Source organism: Archocentrus centrarchus, chromosome 16 (assembly GCF_007364275.1).
Source record: "Archocentrus centrarchus isolate MPI-CPG fArcCen1 chromosome 16, fArcCen1, whole genome shotgun sequence".
In the NCBI taxonomy this organism is placed as follows: Eukaryota; Metazoa; Chordata; class Actinopteri; order Cichliformes; family Cichlidae; genus Archocentrus; species Archocentrus centrarchus.
Window position 1 is genome coordinate 22,404,203 of NC_044361.1, and position 23,926 is coordinate 22,428,128.

General features: G+C 40.9%; 2 protein-coding genes across 2 annotated transcripts; both read left to right on the forward strand.

Annotated features, from left to right (window-relative positions):
- Nucleotides 1-5,772: 5,772 nt before the first annotated feature.
- fabp4b (fatty acid binding protein 4b) lies at nucleotides 5,773-6,732 on the forward strand. The gene is made up of 4 exons (XM_030749510.1): nucleotides 5,773-5,934; nucleotides 6,073-6,248; nucleotides 6,340-6,441; nucleotides 6,610-6,732. The coding sequence occupies exons 1-4, from the start codon at nucleotides 5,862-5,864 to the stop codon at nucleotides 6,661-6,663; spliced, it is 405 nt and encodes a 134-aa protein (XP_030605370.1). The 5' UTR covers nucleotides 5,773-5,861; the 3' UTR covers nucleotides 6,664-6,732.
- Nucleotides 6,733-10,672: 3,940 nt separating this feature from the next.
- Nucleotides 10,673-14,007, forward strand: LOC115794454 (protein FAM8A1-like). Its single transcript, XM_030749979.1, has 5 exons — nucleotides 10,673-11,168; nucleotides 11,625-11,745; nucleotides 12,892-13,015; nucleotides 13,129-13,268; nucleotides 13,367-14,007. Exons 1-5 carry the CDS (start codon nucleotides 10,673-10,675, stop codon nucleotides 13,509-13,511), a joined length of 1,026 nt encoding a protein of 341 aa, XP_030605839.1. The 3' UTR covers nucleotides 13,512-14,007.
- The last annotated feature ends 9,919 nt before the right edge of the window (nucleotides 14,008-23,926 follow it).

The window sequence follows — 23,926 nt, forward strand, 5'->3', positions numbered from 1 at the left end:
TTTCAGAGCAGGTCTCTCTCTGAAGGTCAGCTATCATGTTATGAGTGACTCTTTACATTACCTCAAACAACCTCTTCCAAAGTATTTTTTATTTTTTTTGTCACTCACATGCAGATTTATTTTCCCTTCCCAGTGCAATTCCAAATAAAATCTGATTAGCAATGGGTATAACCACCAAAAATTTTAGACATAATAGAGAAATTGAAAAGAAACATTTTATGGTGTGTCACAAGTTTATCGAAAAGGGGGGAAAAAAAAGTCGTCTTTTTTTTCGAGAGCCGGCTCCTTTCCCAGTGGATGCTCTGTGCCAGCTGTCTGCTCTGCAGTAAAGTACTGCTTTCCCAAGCTCTGACCTGTGGGAAAATCTGTTGTGGCCAGTAATTGATTCCGCCCTGCCAGCCCCATTACTCTCCACTGCAGTCAAACTGCCAGTGATCTGCAGAAAGCCTGTTAGAACAGCACCTCTTATTCTTTCTCTCTCCACTCACACAAGCATGCCTCAGGAAACAAGCAGGTCCGACTGTTACAGCCAATATTATTTTGCTTTCTGTGTAATTTTGCTCTATAATTCACAAACATTTATTTTGTTTCTGTCCATTCTTAATTATTATTATTTTTTTTATTGATTTCCAAGTTCTAATTGCCCAGTGATTATGTAAGCATTATTCATTTATTCATTAGGCAACACAAAAAAATCCTTTAATTATTGACCTTCATTTTCTCCACTTTTGTTTTTAGCATGATTTGATGAAAATGGCAATTACACTGAATGTGTCTGTTGTTTCTTGGTCTATTCTTTAAATGTGTTAACGATCATTGAACTGACACGAAAACATAGAGAGCACAATTTATTAAAGAGATGTAACAGATTATTAATAATTCCTGTCATCATCTCGAAACCAGTGTTTTGTTTGGGGGGGAGTTTTTTGGGGGGCTGAAGAGATGGATGGTAAACTCCCTGAATATGCCCCCTCCTCTCAGAGTTAGTCATGAAATATTAAGTGCAGTCATCTGCTGAGATGGTTGAGTTGCTTGCCACTGCCTAACACTTACCACATGTCTAAATAAAGGTAAGTGCCCCCCCCACCCCACTTACAATTAATCTTCAATTAGGGGTCTTGCTCTGTGCTGTTGCATCTGTGTTTCCCAGTCTTGCAATGGTAGGAGGGGTGTGGGGTGGGGGTGGGGGTGGGGGCATGGACTGTGCATCTGTATGTGTGAGTGTGTACAGGAGGGGTTACATGAGCATTATGGAGGTTTGCAGGGGACACATGTATTCACATGATGACCATCTTCTAAGTGCCCCAACTTTTGCCACATTGATTAAATTGCAACAATCTCAACTGTTCAATGTGAGATGCAGAAAGACATAAGTGGCCTCAAGCCAGTTATTCTCATGACTCTGTAGACTTTATATAACTACCAGCTGAGGGGTGCACTTTCCCATGTTGTAAGGGGTCAGGAGGCCATCCTCTAAGCTCTGTGGCAGTTGTTTTTCACACAAGAATTCCAACCCACTGTTGGATGATCTAAGAGAGCATAAAAGAGGAGCAGAGAACTGTACAGTATGCATCACTTTAGCTCCTGGTGACCCCTCCAACCCACTGTACTCTGCACCCGGTGGCTGTGCCCCATGGGCAGCTCTCCCTGCACCTCTCCCTGTATTGACAGAACAAGTAGCGTCTGTGTGAGAGGCAGCCCCACGTCCCCCTCCCATTCCTCTCCAGCTCCGCTGTCGGTGTGCAAACCAGAGGCCTGAGGCGCAGGGAGCGTGTGGGATGAAGAGATGAGAGAGAAGATCAAAGCAGGAAGCATGAAAAAGCTCAAAGCACACAAGCGAGAGGCACCTCACTGACCCCTGCCACACACACACAAACTCACACACATGCAGACACACACACACTCTTCATCCTGGCTGTGCAGAACAGTCGGCAACCAGCCTCTGGTTCCCCTAGCAGCCGTGTAAAAAGGCAAAGAGGAGAGGGCACGTCGCTCAGGTCGTGTGAGCCTTTCAGCAGATGGTTTGGTCCTGCTGGGAACCTGACCTAAACTGATGCCCGCTGTTGGTGCCAAAGGTGTCGCATATCATCAGTTGTTTTACATTTTCATTAAAAAAAAAAAGGAAATAAAATGAAAACAAAATGCAAAAATCTTTTTGAATGAAATTATTTCTTTATTTAGGAATAGTTATGAATTTGTTGTATTCTTAAGGCATTTGACAGGAATTTGACACCTACAGCTGAAGAAAAATGTTTCCTTAAATCCAGTGACTCAAAGGTTTGGATTCATGGACGAAGTCTTTCATTGATTTCTGTTTAAGGGAAAATTAGCCCCTACCTCAGGCAAAAGCTTACAGAAAAGGCAATTTAGGCTTAAAAGAAGGGAATACAATAAAACGAACACAGCCAAGAAGGAGATGTAAAAAGTCTTCCTTGATGTGGAAATAGATGTGATATTTTGTGTCTGCCTAATGTGTCACTACTCTGCTGCATCCTCACAGTACTCAACATGATCAGCTGTGACCCTAGTTTTACCTGCTGACATATATAAAGTTGTAGTTTGGGTTTTAAACCAGCCCAGTCAGACTTGCAAGCTCCTCCTTGGCCCTGAGGATCCTCTCTCCATTATTCATGAGTCCTCAGGTTGGACCCTGGGAACAAGCTGAACGAGGCCCTGTGTCAATACGAAACACTGGCCGCCACAATGGGCTCTGCCTCCAACTACACTGTTGACAGACACCAACACAAAGGAGCTGAAAGGGGTCCCCCTCCGTTCTCACACACACCGAAGAATGAGTCAGTGTGCTGCCGCTCAGAGCCGTGTTTGTACAGTATATACAGCTTTTGTTCATGGTCACTGTTCTCCCATCAATGGGGACTGAAGTGTTGATGAAAACCAGAAGGAAGGGTCTTCTCTGTGGATGCCAGCGAGAGTTCATGTTCATTAGATGGCCACTGTGCCTGCTGGATGGCACCTGTATGTACGCAGAGAAACCCCAGGTGATGGCACATACTGGAACGGTGAACATTACGTGATGTATCACATTATTACTGGCTGTCACTGAAGTTAATAACAAAGTAATGCTTACAGACCATGAAATCCAATATTGCAGCCATGTAGGAGTCTCATTACAGTTTTTCTATCTATCTATGTCATGCTTTGATTTCAGCGTTGCTGGTTTCATATTAATCAGCCACAGACAAAATTACAATAGCATGCAGAACCCGGTGTCATAGTAACACCTAACAGGCAAAATCTTTTTCCTATGATTTCACTGCAGAGAGGTTTTGTTTCCATTTTGCACCCACATTCAATTCAGCCCTACTTTATTATATAACCACAGGAGTTTTGGTATTTTTGTTTTTAACTATTTTCAGTTATGATGAAATTAAATTGTTCTCATACTGTGCTAAATGTCATCGTAAAGTCAAATACTGCCAGATAGATGTTTTATTCCACTACAAAACCTCACAAGATTCTTCAGGGTTTTTATTTTATTTATTTATTTTTTAGCAACCATTTCATACCTTGCAGACAGTGACAAATCAGTTTTACATTATTTCACAACACGCCCCTTTGTCCCCAAAAACTATTGCAATGCCTTTTAAGACTTGTGAAGCAATTTAATGATGGGGGGCACTGATGAGAGAATGAATCCACATCGATGCGGCACTCACCTCATCCGAATCCGTTTTGCTTTGAGCATCTCCGGTCTCTGTCTTACTCTTTCCCACTTTGATCATGTTGAGACACTTGTCAGCAGCACTTTGGAGCTCTTAGATCAGCCCAGTCTCAATAAGTAAATAAATACACATCTATTAAGACTGAAACACAGAGCCTGTATTGTATTGGTTGTACTGGGATTAGTTTAGTTTTTTTTTTTTTTTGCATTGTGCATTTTTTTATGCTACCTCAACACACAGGCCACTGGACATATCTGGTCTTTTTTTTTACCATGTCTTATTCACACAGTAAATACAGTCTAATTTCTTTACATTTTGCTGGGATAATGTGGAAATATGTGCAATGATTTAGTGAAACATGAGCAAACATGCATGGAAATACAATGTATAAGGCAAAAACAGAGTCTGTACAATTCTAACGAGATTGAAAGTCAATATTTTGTACGACCACCTTCATTCTTCTGAACTCTCTCAGTCAAGCTTTCTTGTAATTTCTTGAAATAATCTTCAGGAATAGTTCTCCAGGCTTCTTGAAGGACATTCAAAGTTCTTCTGTGGATGTGGAGTGCTTTTACTGCATTGGCAGTGTATTTGGGATTGTTGTCATGCTGAAAAATGAAACTGCTGCCAAATCAGATGGTTTCCAGAAAGTACTGCATGGTGGATCCAAATTTGACAGTACTTTTCTGTGTTCATAATTCCATCAGTTTTGATAAGATCTCCAACACCACTGGCTGAAATGCAGACCCAAACCATGATAAAACCTGTTACCACTGATTTTCAGTCCAGTTCTGGTGTAATTTGGCATACATCAGTCTTTTCTTCCTGTTTCCTTTCCTTAAGAATGGCTTCTTGACAGCCACCGAGACCATTTCTGATGAGGCTTCAGTGAACAGTAGATGGATCAACTGAAAGGCCAGATGCATCTTCTAGGACCTTTGTCAGGTCTTTGCTGGATTTTTTTCTATTTCTTAAGGACAGGACTTTCATACACTGTCCATCTGCTGTAGATAGTTACTTTTAGGCCTGCCACTTCTTTTGTCCTCCACTCGCCCTCAAGATTTTTAAGGAAACACTGCACACCATGCTGAGATAATATGCTAAGTTTTCAGCTAATAGTTCTTCGGGAATTGTCTTGTTGGTACAAAAATACTATTTTATGCTGTTATGTGTAGACTCAACACTTGTCCATCCCTTGAGTTAGGTGCCAGTTTTATGCTTGCATGATTTATAGGTCGGTGTTAAATGGTTTTTTAAAAACAAGGATTGCAGTGAAAACAAGTGAAAAGGCAACCAATGTCCAAATCAAAGCTTTGAAACATCTATAGCAACCTCAAGACCAGTTTTTAAAATGGCAAGTCTGGCTCCTTGGAAGCAAAATATGAAGAAATGGGGGGTGGCTTTTGCACAATGCTGTATGTGGAAAATATATTTTAGTATAAAAATACTACAGAACTGACCTTATATTTCTGCATGATAATGCACATCCACACATACTGCGCTGTCTGTGGAGTTTGGTAAATATACCTACAACACAGAATAGGTTCTTCTAAGTTTTAATGCTTTTCATATGTCGCCACCTACTGGTTAAAGGCAACGTAATCACATCAAAGTAAAGAACCGTGTGCCAATCTGTTCTGTTTCCAACTTAACATCTTTTTGCATTTGTAGGAATATACACTGTAGACATATGAAAACATATGAATGTTACATTACATTCGAAATGGGTAAGTTTCACATAAAAAAGCAAAAGCTCTTGTGTAAATATAAATCATATTTTTGCACACGTACACACGTACATTGTTTAATAAAAGTAAAAAATTTAATTTGCCTGCATCTTTCATTCTGATAGGGAGACATTCAGGTACACAGAAAATATGGTTTGTTTGTTTTTTCCTTTTACCTCATGTTTCAATGCTGAAGCCAGCAAACTCAGGCTAAACTGCGCATTTCAGTCCCATCAAACATTTCACCTAAATCTGATTTGAATCCACGCCCCCTTAATCTGCTAATTTCCACGGCAACCTCGGCACCTGCTGTTGATTGGTGCGTCCAAATCAAACCCGTGCTCGATCAGGCTACATAAAGGCTTTTTCCCAGCTCGTCAGTCTCTTCGCGCTCCACCAGCAGAGATTTCAAATATTCTGTGTCTGCAGCCAGGGCGTCATTTTCACCATCATGGCTGAGCAATTTGCTGGAAAGTGGACTCTTGTTAACAGCGAGAAGTTTGATGACTACATGAAGGCAGTCGGTAAGTTTGTTCATTTTTCTGGGGGAGGGGATACAAGCTGTTACATTTGAGCAAAGCAATTTCATTAATGGGGTCAGCTGCGAAGTCGCATATTGCATTTTAAAACCGCATCCTAACTGTGGCCTTCCTGTGTTGCAGGCGTGAATTTCGCCACTCGGCAAATAGGAAACCTTGCAAAGCCCAATGTGGAGTTCAGCATGGGTGACGATGGCTTTATTACACTAAAGTCTGTGACTACGTTCAAGACCACAGAGTTCAAGTTCAAGCTGAATGAGGAAAGCGATGAGGAGACCCCCGATGGCAGAACCACCAAGGTGGGTCATCTCAGGAAGAACCAAGCTTGGTTTGACACATTTGAGGTGTGGCTCCCCTGCACCCTGTTTAAAATGTCTATTTTAATCTCAGACCACTGTCACACTCGAGGATGGCAGACTTGTGCAGAAACAGGCTTGGGATGGAAAGACCACAAGAATAGAGCGAGAAATTGAAGATGGAAAACTAATAGCTGTGAGTTACTATTTAACTGCCATTTAAGACTGTAGTTTACTCTTTAAAAAAAACAAAACAAAACATGCAGTATGTATTTAAGCCTAACACAAAGCTGTAAGTGACTCAAAGCCTTGCTCCTGGGCTTTAAGTGGACAGATGTCTAACATTTCAACCTTGTCTCAACAGAAATGTTACATGGATGATGTTGTTGCAGTGAGGACCTACGAGAAGGCAGCTTGATGCTGTTTTTGTGATGAGCTGCTGTGCATTGACTTCAAGACAAACATGCCAATAAAGTCTAAACTGACACTTTGTGCTGTGTAATTCATTACTGCAAAATCTTGTATTGATCAAACTATTTTCAGGTGCTCACGAATGGCTTCAAGACCCCTAGAGTGATTTTTAGACTTGTGCATAATATTGCTAGTTAAATGCTAGTCACCCCTGCTTTCTCAGCATCCTTGTCATATTGATCTCTTTAAGGGTTAAAAGACTAGACTACTCTAGATGGTAGCTCGTTTTGCTCACCTTCAAACCTTAAAGTAGCTTTTTATTCTAAAATTGCTTTCAAAGTCAGTCTAATCACCTGGTTTAACATACTGCAAATTAAACCCTTGTTTCCAAGTACCATGTGACTGGTTTGGGGGTTGGAGTCTCTGCCCCTTTGTGGATGCATTCCGATAACCTGTTTAAGTACAGTATGTAACGTTGCAGGATGTTATGCTTCCAGTTACCTTTCACTATGCTTCACTGGAAACTTGGTGCCAGCTGCATGTGCAACAAGAGGCTCAGAGTTCAAGCTTGGCTTTGATTTGTAGAGGTAGTTATGGAGTTGTGAAACATTTGTAATTTGTGTGTATCTTGAGCTTTATATCAATAAGGAAGCTGGATAAATCCAACTATAGAGAAGGTAGGATTAAATAAATGCATTTCTTCCCACTCTCAATATGTGAACTGAAAATGGGGGTGCAGTACTGGAGTGTATACTTTTTTTCATAAATTACTCTGTATATTTACATGATTGAAATAAATTGATTTGAAAGGTCCAAAATCATGATGGAAATGTCTCATTGTATGCATGCGACAGTCTGTTAGATGACACAAGCAGGATGCTGCAGTTTGTTTTTTTTTCTTTCCCCTACTATGACAAATTTGTAAATCATTCTAAAGCAAAGACAATATGCCTAATCTTAAAGCTAGAGGGGAAGGGGGTCACAAAGGCCTTTTGTTTAAACAAAGGGAAGGAAATCTAATATCAGAACAGCCCTCTTATGACAAGGTGGGAAGGCCAAATCCATGCTTCGGGTTTGAGCAGTGACCTAGTGTTGGATGCAGACGCAAAGTTCAAGCAAGTGCACATAATTAGCTTTAATTGGGGTCATTTGGAGTTGTACATTGAGGCATAAATCCTCCAAAAGATTTCCAGGCTCTAGTGAATGACCGCGGCGGTCAAGCAACAATGAGCATTGACTAGTGACAAGCTGTGTTGTTTTCTCAAGTGCAACATTTCTCATATGCACAAATAATTTTAAGTGTTTTGCCTGCACAAAGAATATAAGTGTGTTGTGCAGCATATAAAACTTTGTGCAGTTTTAATTATCTTGTTTGTATACATGACTCAAATACAAATATCTGAAGGTTTGTGGAGAAACTTGAGGTCCACTGAATGAAAAAAAACCATTTTTGAATACCCCATTGTTATGGATTAAGCATACTTAGGGTAGTGTGTGGGTGCAGACTTACTTTGAAATGGCTTTACTCCCTTAACAGAATGACATGATCAGCTGGTAAATTCTTTTGTTCATTATGAAAGGATATGGTGACCATGTGCACACAAATACTGTTTCAATTATTTCATTTCTGTCTCATTAAATAAAAGCAGGCTCTTGGTTATGATGCAATAATCCCTGAATCTAGCATGTGTAACAAATAATGACAGATGGTTTCAGATGTTATATCAGTGTGAATAAGTGTCATTATTTACCATTAAACAATAACCACCATGGATTTTAATCTCCTACATAATACTCCAATTTTTAAAAAGCTGGAATAATGTGTGAAATGTAAATAAAAACAATGCAATGATTTGCAAATCTCATGAACCCATATTTTATTCACAGTAGAAAACAAATGTTTAAACATAGGATAGGGCCGTGTTTACCACTGTGTAGCCTCCCCTCTTCTTTTAACAACAGTCTGGGACCAGCTGCTGGACGTTTGGGAGAGGAATCTCGTCCCATTCTGGTCGGATGGAGGATTCTAGCTGCTCAACAGTCCTGGGTCTCCTTTGGTGTATTTTTTGTTTCATGATGGGTTTTCATTTGGGGAAAGTTCTGAATCGGTTCAGCCTCTGGACTCTTCTACTATGAAGCCAAGCTGTCGTAATAGATGCGGTATGTACTTTTAGCATCATCTTGCTGAAATATGCAAGGCCTTCCCTGAAAAGGATGTCTGGACGGGAGCATGTGTTTCTCTGAAACCTTTCATCACTGATGGTGCCTTTCCAGATGTGCAAGCTACCAGTTCCATAGACACTAATGTGACCACAGAACAGTTTTCCACTTTGCCTCAGTTCATTTAAAATGAGCTTTGGCCCAGAGAAGACAGCAGCCTTTCTGGATCATGGCCACATGTTCACTTCTTCTTTGCATGATGGAGCTTTAACCTGCGTTTATGGATAGCATGGAGAACTGTGTTCACAGACAGTGATTTCTGGAAGTGTATCTGAGCCAATCAGGGGTGGGGAGTAACAAAGTACAAATACTTTGTTACTGTACTTAAGTAGATTTTTCAGGTATCTCTACTCTATTTTTACACAAATATCTGTACATTCTGCTCCTTACATTTTCAAAACAGGCTCGTTACTTTAGAATTAACGCACCTGAGAGAAGTTCAACAAATATCAGCAAACACACTCGGGCCCAGTTTCCCGTACAGGGATTATGTCTAATCCTGGACTAAATACTTTTTCCTATTTTGGTCTTCACTGACTTTTTCCTTTTAGTCTAGGACCATGCTTAATCCATGACTGGGAAACCGGCTGAATTTGTTTGCGTACAGTTTGTCACACAGCGAGTCTGCTAGTTAAAGGTCTAGCTGGTGTATTTCCAGGGAGGGAAAAGAGACAGAGAAGTTCACTCAGAGAAAGATGTAAGAAAGAGGACAGGAGAGGAAGCAGAGTGGTTAGATTTAAAAGTAAGGACCGCTCTTTTATACCAACTTTATCCTCTCAGTGTAGTTGATGGGAGATAGGCTGTGAAACAGATTGTTCAGTTGTGTAAATCCTCACGGAGCAGCAAACCACAGAGCAGCAGCACAGGTCAGCTGATCCCAGCCTGCACACAAAGAAAATCTACTGGCGCTCACAATAGAAATTATTGTGAGCTGGGATTCCTTTCCCCTTGTTGAGCCACTACAACTGATCTTAGGGTCCCCTTAGGGTTTTTTGGAAGATTGGTGAACCTCTTTCCATCTTTATTTCTGAGAAAATCTGCCACTCTAAGATGCTCTTTTTACACCCAGTCATATTACTGACCTGCTGCCAATAAACCTAATTATTTGCAAAATGTTCCTCCAGCTGTTTTTTTTAGTACCACTTACTTTTTCAACCTTTTGTTGCTCTTTCCCAGCTTTTTTTTTGAGATGTGTTGCTGTCATCAAATTTAAAATCAAATATTTTTCATGAAATTGTGAAATGGCTCAGTTTAAACAATTAAAATGTTTTCTGTGTTTCATTTAATATAAAGTGTGGGTTTGTGATATTTACAAATCTTTGCATTCTGTTTTTATTTATATTTTACCGTGTCATAACTTTTTTTTGAAAATATGGTTGTAATTCTAATCATTGGCTAATCTCTTAAGTGCTAGGAAACAACGTGCTAATTACAGATGGACTTATCCGAGAAAATCCAAAAGTAACTTCTAGAAATGTTTTGCTGCCGTACGTACTAATTTGAATATTAAGTGAAGTGAACTTGAAGACCCCAATGTCTTAATGTCGTTGCAGCTTCTATCTCGCTGAAATGCTGCACCCTTGAGGTTGATTCTTGTAAAAGCAAGCAATAATTGGGCGCTTCCACTATGCTGGGGGGTGGGAGGAGGCGTAACAGTTTACCGTGAACTAGAAGAGTATATTTTTCTTTTTTAAATAAAAAAAAAAAATTAATTTCACGCCATAAGAATTCTTATTAATAATGTTTTCTCACTCATACACATTTATCTTGTCTTCGTCCAGAAGAAATCTGTCCGAATGACGTTACGTGACGCAACGACATCAAACATGGCTGACAAAGAAAACACAACTATGGATGTCGATAAGAAAACTAATAAGCCTTGTGGTAACCACGTTAAGCCATTAGTTGACGAAGTTACACAAAGAATAGACAACCAGAGCAATACTGAAGGCAAGAAGGACGCCGCAGACAGCTGTACCACGACACAATACTGCGAGAAACTACAGGCATGGATGTGGCAGTACTACAGTGGGTATGTGAACTGGCAAAGCTGGCTAGCAGCGTCAGCCATGTCCTACCCTTATTGTTTACAGCCACCCAACGGAACTTCGACAGCTCTTGAAATCAACTTCCAACACTGGCATAACAGTGCGTTTGGTCTTCCGTTGTCTCCTTATCCACCTGCGGTCGGCTCCTCGAGCGGCCGTGCAGGTGAAGTCGTCGTCGGGGCAGCAGCGCCCGCTCAACCGCAGCAGCAACAGCCGCAGGAGAATGGAAATGCACCGAGACCAGGTAAAAGCTGCTAAACTGACATAATGTACGTTTACAGGCAACTGCCACAACTCTATAAGTATGCGGAAACACCCCTGTCTACATACTTCCATGTACCTGTGGCCTTACTACCACTCTTAAGACAAAATACTAATTATGTAGCATATTTTGATTATTGTAGACAATAGTGTGCTTTTGTTATTGTGTCAAAAGTTAAAGTGACAGTGTACAAAGTGATATCTCTTGTGGTCTGGCTTCATCCCAGGAGAACAGGCAGTTCTCCGCTGAATTGTTTCCAAACTCCAAAGGTCCCTACATGTAAGGGTTGTTATGACCCTCTTACACTGAGGGCCTTTAAAAACAATTGGAAAGCAGTCCAACCTCCTTTAAAACACACACACCCGTGCACTATAATTTGGCCATAAAATGTTGTATACATGTTAGACTTGAACTTTTTTTTTTTCTTCTGCTCTCCAGGTCGAGAGTACAGTATTCCTTCCCCTCTTCAAAGACTAATGGCTGAGATGGTGGATTTCTTCATATTGTTTTTCATCAAAGCAACTATAATCATCAGTATTATGCACCTCAGTGGAATCAAGTGAGTTTATGTCGTTTATGGTTTTTCATCCCTTTAAGAAAGACACTCTGGCTGTAATCAGATTAACATAAAGACATTCTCCTTACCCCACTAACTGCACGTCTTTGGACTGTGGGAGGAAACTGGAGTACCTGATGAAAACCGATGCAAATACGGGGAGAACATGCAAACTCAACACAGAAAGGCCCAGGCCAAGGTGGAATTGAACCCAGATCTTCTTGATGTGAGACAACAGCGCTAACCACCGTGCCACACCGTGTTAGTGGGGTTAGGTTAATTGGTGATTCTAAATTGTCCATAGATGTGAATGGTTGTCTGTCTGTCTCTCTGTGTTGGCCTTGCAACAGTCTGGCAACCGGTACAGGGTGTACCCTGCCTCTCACCCTATGACAGCCGGAATAGGCTGGGATAAGTGGAAGAGGATGGATGGATGGATGGATGGACATTCAGTTTTATTTTCCCCTTCCCAATTCCCAGTGCAATTCCAAATAAAATCAGATTAGCAATGGTATAACCACCAAAATTTTTAGACATAACTAAGAAAGTGAAGAGACATTTATGTGGCTGTGTCTGCAGTGATGCGGACGCTGCACCAGTCTGTCATGGTAAAGAGGGAGCTGAGCATGAAAGCAAAGCTGTCAAATTACCGGTCAATCTATGTCACTACACTATCACTTTGGGTAGTGACTGAAAAAATAAGATTGCGAATACAAGTGGCAGAAATGAGCTTTCTTTGAAGGGTGGCTGGCCTCTCCCTCAGAGATAGGGTGAGGACTGCAGCCACTTGGAAGGGGCTCAAAGTGTTTAGCCGCTGCTCCTCCACATCAAAAGGAGCCAGTTGAGGTAGTTCGGGCATCTGACAAGGATGTCTAATGGGTGCCTCTTTGGAGAGGTGTTCTGGGCATGTTTCACCGTGAGGAGGCCCCGGGGCAGACCCAGGACATGCTGGAGAGATTATTTCTCTCGACTGGCCTGGAAACGCCTTGGGGTCCCCCCAGACGAGCTGGAGGAGGTACCTGGGGAGAGGGAGGTCTGGACTTCTCTGCTTCGGCTGCTGCCCCCATGACCATGGCCCCAGATAAGCAGAAGAAGATGGATAAAGACATTCTTTAAATCAAGAATGTCATCATTTTCTTTGCTTTTCAGAGATGTTTCCAAGTTCGCCATGCATTTCATAGTGGAGGAAATAGATGAAGACACGTCAATGGAGGAGCTACAGAAAATGATGCTTGTTGCCCTTGTGTATCGGATATTAGTTTGTTTTTATGAGGTGAGTGCAAACGCTTTCTGCTGTTATTGAGGCTTGACAGGGATGTCAGTCTTAAGTTTGTGGAAAATTCACTGTATATTTAAGTGACAGCTGCTACACCTTTCTCTTCTTAGATCATATGCATTTGGGGAGCAGGAGGAGCCACTCCAGGAAAGTTTCTCATTGGACTCAGAGTTGTGACATGTGATTCATCAGTTCTGGTTCAGCCAAACAGGGTTCTCGTTGTGCCAGCAACTAACGTTTCTCTTTCTGCGTGAGTATTTTGTTTTAAAGATTATCTGTCAGAAATCTCAGTGCATATGCAAACAGCCTCACACCATGTAACAGTACTCTTTCTGTTTCCCTGTACAGATCGACTGTCCGAGCCTTGAACAAGAACTTTTCAATTGCCTTCTTCTTCCCAGCTTTCATCACACTTCTGTTCTTCCAGCACAACAGGACTGTGTATGATATGGTAGCTGGTACAATTGTTGTCAAGCGATCCAGGGCAAGATGATGCTGAACAGAAGAGCGCCCATATAATCAGGGTTCTAGCCAGTGGTTGATCGCCCGGTGGTGCACCGAGAATTTCACCAGTTCGCTATGGGAACTGTTTGTTTTTTACCACAGTTAGCAAGCGGTCATCTGATACCCAGCCTCCAGTTGTTCAGTCCTCTGATATCGCTGGGCTGTTTTCTGGCTAGATCCCTATTGTAAAAACTCTGAACAGGCACTGAGTGAAGTTTTTCTTTAGTTTTTTTTTAATAAAATGTGTACTGAACTCAGACACCTCCCTTTCAAGGTATTGTCAGAGCACAAGAGAATTGGGATGGTTGCAGTGAGTTTGTTTTGTTTCTGACACACGCTGTATTTCTGCATGTATGTCTACATGCTGCTTTAAAATCAGTTCCTGTGCCAAATGTCTCTTTTGAACACAGGAATAACGATAGTATCTGCCGACTTTTTATTAACAGAAGATTTGCCTCATTTTTAAAATTCTTTTTCAGATTGGGGGGGGGGGGGGGGGGGGGGGATGTCTTGCATAACTCAGTATTTAAAGCTTCAGTAGGCAAGGAATCTAAAGAAGCCCGGATTATTTAAAAAACAAAAAAAAACAGCCAGAATGTGAAGATGATAAGCCCTCCTCTTTCATCTCTATTCACTCTGTTTTAACCCCCTTCCACCTGACAAGCATATGCATATGTATGTCTTTCATATGGTGACTCAAACCCACTGTCCCAGGTGAAAGTACTCTACTTAACCTGTTATGCCACTGCATCTAATATCCCCATGTTGCCATGCTTTAACATGTACTTCTAGGTCATGGATCACTTTTCCAAACTGTTAAGTGTCTGGTTGTTTTCTGGGGGATGACAGTTGTGACTGGCTAAGGTCTCCTGGGGTTAAATTTTGTAAAGCATGAAAACAGACCTGGGAGGAGGTGCAAGACTCTAGTTCCCTTTCTGGCTGTTTGAGGTATTATGCAGTTTTGTTTTTTTTTGTCCAAAAACATTTTGCCTACTACAGCTTTAAGTTGTTAATCCTGCATTAATGAGATTATACCTTCAGTATCTGTTTGTATTAAATGCTTGTACTCAGACTTGTATGTTCAGACTTTTGATTTTTGAATCGTTGACCACAGTGGGAATCATGCATTGTGCTCAGTTTAGTGATAATGTGTGGTTATTATTGCCTCATGTTATACATGATTACAGTATTTGTTGCCAGTCAAAATGAAAGCAGAGGAGTAAAAAAGAAAAACCTGAATACAAAAATGGAAAACATACCACGGGGACATATGATACCACAATAGGCAAAATGCCTGCTCTGTGCAAAGGTGATTCAAACTACCATGGAATCATAACCACTTAAGATTTTACTATAATCCATACTAATTAGCTTAATTCGATAACAGTGTAAATTTACACATTTAATTATGAGACCTCTTGAGAGGAAATGTTTCTGCTGAAAACAATAAAAAATACAGATTACGTACCAAAAATGCCATCTAGATGTATTATGATGAAAATTACTGTCCAACATCATCACAGTCTTTAAGTGGGCGACTTCAGTTGTGAGAGGATTGCACTGTAAAAATGGCAGCTCACTGAGCCTGTTTTTCTTATTAGTAAGAGTTTGGCTCCACCTAGTGTACATCTGTTGATCATGCACACATCAGACTTGTGCCTGTTGTGATGAATCATGGAGGTCACTGCACTGTAAGATGTGTACATTCCTGTTTGTGTGATTTTCATTCATCCTCGCAGAGAGTCAGTCACTGTCTGCCCGTGACATGAATCAATCTGATCCCAACAACAGCTTGACTCAGCTTGTTTTTGAGACATTTCTTCCATACTTAGACTTTTCTGGCATGTCACATGTACTCCGAGGGGACTGTGGAAGCGCCAAGTGTTGGCAACTGTTGACATGGTGATTGTGTTAGGCCCACTAAGTGGCAGTTTCAGCTGACAGCCACAGATGGTACTCCCAGATTATAGAGTGACTTTCCCCCACATGCGGCTGCCATGGATCATGCCATAGGGAATAGAATAATATAGCTCATTTTTGTAATGGGCTTTATGGAGTACCAGAAAGTGTGGGCAGACACTACCCAACAATATTACTGTACTACATTCTGATGAGTGAATGTAGCTCAATTTGAAGTTGGGGCATTTTTGTAATTGATTTTGGTATTGACATCTTCTGGCTCGTATCCAAAAGAGAGTGCAGGAGAAAGATTTTAGGAAAGCTCAAGGGGACATTCCCTGTAATTAATGACAAATTTTTGTGTTTAATTTCTTAATATTTCACAAAACCTCTCAGCTATTGAAGTAAATTAAGACCTAGCTTGCTCGCTTGTAGTTTAAAACACCGCGGGTGTTCGTATGTAAATCACACTGATGATCGCCTACACTTCCATAAATGGAAATGTGGCACTAAGCATGGAAGTGTTGGAAGAGATCCCTCATGTAGCAAGTGTAAAAATAAATGAAAATGTCCCTTTTTAGAAGTTTTATCATATAAAAAAATATTTATATTATGTCCTTTGCTTAAATATATATCATCTTGTGCCACTAAGAACATGAAGGGGCATAATGGAGGTCAGAGGAGGTGAGCTGTGTGGAAAAATGTATAGCTCATGGAACTTTTTTTTGGTGTCATGCTTCATAAATCTGCTTCCTTCCTGCCACATGGCATGCCATACGGTATTGAGTTGATGCAGTCTCCAGCCTGAGTTCCTGCCACTCTTTCTGGAAGTCATGAACAGGCAGCACGGATGGCTCACAGCTATCTTGGATAGTAATGAGTCTGTGTATGAGCAATGCCATGTACAAGCCAGAAGGAATAAGGTAAACAGTCTGGGCTCAACTGGACTAAAATATTCCCAGGGTTTGTGTCCTTACAGCCATAATTTGCTCATTAGATCTTCCGCAATGGCAGGTGGTCCTGCTGCTCGTCATACATAGACAGCAGCAGGCTCCAGGTGTTGAAGTCGTGGAAAGGTGCTGTGGGCTGAAATGCTGCTCGCTGTTGATGCTTTTTTTCCCTCCCGGTGTCTCTGTCCCTGTTGGTATTCTTCTCAAGTGGAGTCAGTAATTACAGGCTGGCTGGGTTCTGCCTGAGTGGAAAGGGCTGTTGATGAAGAGGAGACCTGTTGACTGGGGAGGGAGATAAGTGACTGCTCTAATGCTGGAGCTGTCATAAGGTAACACATATTTCATCCTCGGATAGATGGATGCAAGTAGAGGTGAAAAAAGAGGGACTTTTAACCCTTTGAGGTCTAGGTTTAAGAGAAGTAACCTGTGAAAAATTGAAAGGTTTTCGATGCAAAATGTGAAAAAGAGGCTGCTAACCTCTGTGGGATTTGCTCAGCTAATTAATGTTTACAACACTGAAATTAAATACATTCAACAGCCACTTTGTTAGGTACACCTGTTCAACTGCTCTTTAATATCTAATCTGCCAGTCACATGGCAGCAACTCTATTGTATTGAGGCATTTAGGTCTGAGTATTTCAGAAACTGCTGATCTTCTGGGATTTTCCCACACAACCATCTCTAGGGTTTACAGAGAATGGTCTGAAAAAGAGAAAATATCCAGTGAGCGCCAGATTTCAGGGCGAAAATAGTAACTCAAATAATCACTCATTACAACCAAGGTATGCAGAAGAACAGCATAGGAAAATGAGGCTACAAATCACACAGGCTTACCAAAACTGAACAACAGAAGATTGGAAAAACGTGGCCTAGCCTGATGTGACTCAAGAAAGCATGGATCCATCATGCCTTGTGTCAGCAGTTCGGGCTGATGGTGGTGGTGTCATGACGTGGGGCATATTTTCTTTTCTTCCTGAGCATCATTTAAATGCCACAGCCTACCTGAGTATCGTGGCTGACCATATCCCTTTATGACCACAGTGTACCCATAGTTCAGCAGGACAATGTGCCATGTCATAAAGCTCAAATCATCTCAAACTGTTTTTTTTTTTAACATGTTCACGAGTTCACGGTACTCAAATGGCCTCCAACAGAGCACTTTTGGAATGTGGTGGGATGGGAGATGCTTATCATGGATGTGCAGCTGACAAATCTGCAGCAACTGTGTGATGCTATCATGTTAATATGGACCAAAATCTCTGACGAATGTTTACAGCATCTTGTTGAATCTATGCCACAATGAGGCAGCTCTGAAGGCAAAAGGGGGGTCCAGCCTAGTAGTAGCAATGATGTCCAGTGGATTCTATATATACACTGATCTACCACAACATTAAAACCATACAATAATCTGTAGGTCACATTTGTACCACCAGTGATTAGACTGGGATCTTTGAATTTAGAGGATGGGTCAGTTTCTTTAGCTGTTTTTGCAGAGTGCTGGGGCATATAGTGCTCACGGGGAGGCTATATACTGCTACATACTTGTATATCTTCTATTCTGTTTTGGGCACTTGAATGTTTTTTAAAGCTTTTTCAAAGCAGATTGTTTTTTGTTTTGTTATATGTCTCACCTTGAGCCACACATAGTTGCCGCTTCCATCCAGTCCCTGTAGTTATTTTAGACAGCTGTAATAACTGTTCAATCACTAGCTCTTTCCTCAGAAAAGAGTGGCTGAAACATTTGGAATATAACATTTGGAATACATTCTTTGTTTTTGTTGCAATTTTGATGAAATTAGTCACCCCTATATTTCACATATAGACTCTCAGCTTAATCGGCAGTGTACCACTTGTGGTTACTGCCTTTTACAATGGCAATAAATTATGAATTAACTGGCTTTCTAGGATAGCTGAAGAATAAGAATGATGTGAACTCATTTTCCAGAATAGTACATTGCCTGTGCAGGAGCTCATTTGCCTGTTATAAAAATAGATGTGAATATGAGTACAAACTCTAGATGAGTGATGTAAAAGCATACAAAGAGACTATGAATGTGTCCGTTAAAGTGAAGCATTCATACCATTTTCTATGACATAACAGTAGGTTTCTGGGTTTGTGTTTCTGAATACAGTAGATTTCTGCTCTAGGCAGTGAGTGGCTTGAGTTGTCAAGACAACCACAGATACTGCAGAGAAATTCAGCCTTTTCTATCTTTCTTAGATTATGAGGGTTTAGAACAAGATCAGATGTAAACTTCCTGCGTGTTTGGTGAGGAACTGATGGGTAGAAAACACATCTGCCTCTTAGTATCATTTAAAAAGCTGCTTGTCTTCTGTGACTTCTTCGCTGCAGTCTCCTTTATGTCAAGAGAGACTGCATCTTGGTTACACTTATGCACTTCACCGGGCTAAGAAGGTGTTGAATAGGTTCGCCTGAAAACAGCTACTTTATCCACAGCAATCTAGAAAATAGAGATAAAAGCCAAACATTTGCCCCAACATTGAAGTAATTTAGTTTGCTGGGCTTACAAAAATAAAACAGTTGCGAAATATAACTAGAATAAAGAAAGCAGCATGTGTTTTGACCATAATGCACAGCGTCATGTTTGGTGAAAACCAAACGCAGCATATGAACACAAACACCTCATACCAACTGTGAAGCACGGTGGCGGAGGGGGTGATGATTTGGTTTTCTTTTGCAGCCACAGGACCTGAGCATCTTGCAGTCATTGAGTCAGCCATGAACTCCTCTGTATGCCATCTCCTCAAAAGCTAAAACTTGGCAGAAACTGGGTAATGCAACAGGCCAATGATCCCAAGCACAGCAGCAAACCTACAAGAGAATGGCTGAAAAAGAAAAGAATCAAGGTGTTGCAATGACCCGGTCAAAGTTCAGACCTTGAAATGCTGAGGTGGGACATGAAGAGAGCTGTGCATAAATGCGTGCTCACAAACCTCAATGTACTGAAGCAATGCTGTAAAGAAGAGTGGACCAAAATTCCTCTGCAATGAAGTGAGAGACTGATAAAGTCATACCCAAACCGGTTTGGTGGGATGACCGCTCCTGCTAAAGTTGGTCACTCTAGTGAGTCTCAGGTGTTTGCCAGTGCATATATTTATATGCATATACATTCATACATAAAATAAGGTGAGGCCACACGAACATTAAATGGTGAACAAGTTTTACATCCTTTATTCTGTTTTTATATCACCTGTGTTTTGTGACATTTTTTAGGTGAAATAATAAAGTTTGTATATTGTTGAAACTATGTTTTATGGATAGGAAAGAAAAGACAACATACTGAAGTGTCTGTCCAGCTCTGAACTGCAGCAGAAGTGTCACAGAAGCTAGTAAACTGCCCCCTGCTGTGTGAATCTGGTATTGCGCCTCCACTCCAGTAAGCAGGAGGAGCTGGCAGTCTATCACTGAGGTCACTGAGGTCACTGAGGTCGATGATTGATTTCCTTACTTGAATATTCAAATGTGGCACTAGTAACAAAGGAAATGTGTCTGTGTAGTAACTTTGGCTCTGTCATAGTGTTAAATGTAAGAAGATAATATTATTAGGGAGGTTGTTACTCATTTCTCTTTCCCGTCTTGCCTCATAAAACACCCAGCAAATCTCTTGCAAATGTCTCTGGAAACTGTGATTAAAGGCCAGCAGTAACTTTACTTCCTGGCTCCACAATGTGCTTATTTATTTATTTATTTATTTATTCACAATTTGGTGTCTTTCTGATTCATTTGGTTCGTGTGTTTGAACGAACCCCACTGAGTTCCTGCAGTGGCTGTATTCCTCCTCCACAAATCACTCCCACCCAATCCTTTAGTTGCCTAAACTATGTTCTGGAGATGTGCGTAAGCAGTGGCTTGCTATTTTCAGCTGAATGAAAAGAGTCTTGGCACTTGGACTCAGGATGAAATCTGTTTTGTTCTGCTGAATTTGGCTTCCACCACATGCACAGGATCTACATGAAACAGAGTTAAAGAATTCAGTTTAATGGTGTCCTGCAGTAAAACCGCAACCATCTGACTGAAAGGCATGACTTTTAAAGTACCGTTTGTCGCCACAGGAATCTGTTATCCTTTGCACCATTAATATACATTGTAATAACGAGGACAGAAATAATCGCATTTTGATGGAATACGTTTGTTTGTAAGATGAAAATGTTAACACTAATCTTTCTGATGTAACAGGTTGATTAAACGGTTGTCTACTCCTCCACATCGAGCATCAGCCGCTTAGACTATGATTCACTTTGCACTCTTGTGTTTTGTAGGGAAAAACCTTCTGACCCTGAATTAACAAAACATTTCCTGATGTGGTATTTTAAAGGACAAAATGACAAACACATAAACATCATGGCTCTTTTTTTTTTTTCTGTAGGCACATTACCATTTACTGAAATCTATGACTGACCTTGATATTATGAAAACTTTTAAACAAACAGGACACTTTTTTTCACTGACTTGTTTTTACAAAGGCCAAGGGTAAATTTTTTTTTTTTTTTTTTAACATTTCAGTGCTTCATCCTCTCGTTTGCACGTCATTCCTTTCATCTTTAGATATCCAAGGACTCTGTTCAAGGTCACTGTGAATGCAACAATTGCTCTATTGTAATTAAACCTTCACTTTTGTGATAATCTCTCTCAGAAGCCCAAAATGTACAATATCCCCCTGTTCAAAACAGTGAAAACTGAGTAGCTTTAATATTCGCACACCTCTCACGAGAGCACGCACCCAAAACAGATGAGGACAGGTTGGTTTCACCTGCCTCGTGGACCTGCTTTCCCTTTGCTCTTTTCATTAACTGCTAAATTCACTGGCTTTCAATAGGCTCTTTCAGCATGTCATGCTACACCACCACTGAGCTACAGCCACGTTGCCACCCATCTTTCTTAATGGGGACTAGAGACTGTGGAGCTGCCTTGTTGCCATGGCAGCAAGCGCTTTCACATTCTCCCCACATAGAGTGGAGTATGCATGTTGTCCTTCCAAACTGGAGCGCGCCACAGCAGAGACAGGTCTGCTCTCAGACAGGACTGAGCCAGGGTTATTTACCTCCCGCTCTGATACCAACTGCCCTCCTAATCCCACCACCCACACTCCACTTTCCATTCTCTTCATTACTTATGCACAGCATTTCCCTGTGGCTGCTATCTCACACTGAACTTTGCTCCAACAGGTACTTTTTTTTATATTTCTTCAAGCTCGGTTGTTATTTTTCACAGGAGTGTAGGACTAGTTGTTTAGATGCGGGGAAGGAGCCTAAAAATGAAATTAAAAGCTGGTGTTTAATAAAGATAATGTTAAGAATAATACATAAGTAGCCCTTTGACTGACTGGTAATCTCCCCAGGGTGTACCTGGCATCATACACCTCAAAGCTATGGTTGGCACTAGCCCCCTGCAACCCTCTAAAAGACAAGCAGGTACATGGATGAATAAATTATGGTTCTATTATTAATAGATTAAGAGAAAATTTCTAATATAAATCTCAGCGGCTATCCCCAACTATAAAAGGTAACCAGACAAACACGAGATTTCTTCAAACATAAAAAAAAAGCCTTTAAAACAATAAATCCTTGAATTGCTGTTTGTATACTTGTTTGTATAGAATTGGATTTGTATAGTTTCTTGCTTTTTTGGGGGGGTGGGGTGGGGGGTAAGTAATTAAGACTTAAAACACTGACAAAAATGATTTTAAAAGCCTACAGAGCTTCACACGCATAGAAAAGATGAGCAAGATTTGGATTTGTTTTTGTGCAAACCTCCTTATAATCCTATTGTAAACACTACATTAATAACCACTACAGTTGCACAAGTGTACTTGCTGATTAAGTTAATTGTGGGTTTATTGAAGGCACAGGACATCTCAAGAGTACTGAAAAGGAACCAGGTAACCCACGTATTATACTGAAGTACAATTTTGAGGTATTTCTATTTCATTTTGAATGCTACTTCATCCTTCTACTATTACAGAGCAAACACTTTCCACTTCACTCTGCTGCCCTGTACATCTCCACATAGATAGTTACTGTTATTATGTAATTATAAATTTTATTTTTTAAGTATTTCTGATGGCACTACTTTTGCACACAACTGGTCCACCTATTTGTTATTTCCAGGCTAGACAATTGTAATTTCTTACTATCAGGCTGCTCTAAAAGTTCCACAAAAAGCTGTCAGCTGATCCAAAATGCTGCAGTGAGCGTACTGACAGGTCACTTTTCTCCCATATTAGCTTCTCTTCCTTGGCTCCTTTAAAATCCCACTTCCTACTTGAATAATCACGCCCATATCATATCTTAAAAACCTGATAGTATCATATTATCCCAACAGAGCACTTTTGCTCTTGGACTGCAGGCTTCCTAAATTTTCTGGTTTCTAGAGTTTTTAAAAGTAGAATGGGAGGCAGAGCCTTCAGCTATCTGATCCCTCTCCTGTAGAACCAGCTACCAATCTGGATCCAGGACACAGACTCTCTTTTTATTTTTAAGATTAATCTTAAAACGTTCCTTTTTGATGAAGCTTATAGATAGGGCTGGATCACGTGACCCTGAACCATCCTTTAGTTATGTTGCAATAGGCTCTGTATGCTGGGGACTTCCCAAGATGCACTGCCCCTTTCTTCTCCACTCCCCTCTTTTCACTTACCACATAATTTACTACTGCATGCTAATCATAGGGGAACTTGTGAACTGGCGGTATATAAATAAAACTTAATTGAACATTTTTCCTCAAGCAGAATTTTGAATGCAGGATTTTTGTAGTAATGTTTATTGCGTTGTGGAAGTGCTGTTTTACCTCGCAGTTTTGCCTGCCCCCCCCCCCCCCCCCCCCCAAAAAAAAAGAAAAGAAAAAAGAAAAGAAAACCAAAAAAAGAAAAGAAGTTCAATTTCCCACGTCATGTGACCATTCGTATCAGGCAGGCTTCCTCGTGCTGTGTGTAGTAGGAGCACTTTTGCATGTCTGGACATGTCTTCTGCATTAGTAGATGCTCGTTTAGCCCCGGTAAGTGGTGTAGATGCAAAAGAGAATGCGGGTAATGATGCTTGGATAATTGTTTGCTCGACACTCACCACGTTCAAGGTAATATGATGCATCTCTTTTGCGGAAAAGCTAGACTTTAAAAGAGTTGCCCCAGAACTTAAATTGGAACTTCAACATGTTTAGCTGTGGAGTGAAGGTCATACAGTGTTACTGCCCGCAGCAGGTGAAGCCCACTTGAGTTTTCACGTTTTTTTTTTTTTTTCCGCTGAAAGCCACTGAGTGTGTGAGAGAGCAGAGTCAGTGTATAGGAACGTGTGCGTTTAAAAATGGAGGGATGCAAGCATAACGCATTGTTTATTTGTTGAGACGGTGAAGTGCTGTTGCTACAAGAGCTCTATTACTAGTGCAAGTACTGTAGAGGTAGTACTACTGATACTGCAATACTGTAACGGCAGATCTTGTTATGGTTTCGAGCACCCACTCATTATGTGTGCATCATACTGAGAAATGCAGCTTAGACTATGCAGCTAGGCTAACAAAACCTACCTATCAGGTTGGACC

Coding starts and splice junctions, on each gene's coding strand:
- LOC115794454 (XM_030749979.1), top strand. CDS start 10,673: ATGACGTTACGTGACGCAACGACATCAAACATGGCTGACAAAGAAAAC. Junction 11,746..12,891: donor ATGCACCTCAGTGGAATCAA/GTGAGTTTATGT, acceptor TTTGCTTTTCAG/AGATGTTTCCAAGTTCGCCA. Junction 13,016..13,128: donor TATTAGTTTGTTTTTATGAG/GTGAGTGCAAAC, acceptor TTCTCTTCTTAG/ATCATATGCATTTGGGGAGC.
- fabp4b (XM_030749510.1), top strand. CDS start 5,862: ATGGCTGAGCAATTTGCTGGAAAGTGGACTCTTGTTAACAGCGAGAAG. Junction 5,935..6,072: donor TGACTACATGAAGGCAGTCG/GTAAGTTTGTTC, acceptor CCTGTGTTGCAG/GCGTGAATTTCGCCACTCGG. Junction 6,249..6,339: donor CCGATGGCAGAACCACCAAG/GTGGGTCATCTC, acceptor TTTTAATCTCAG/ACCACTGTCACACTCGAGGA.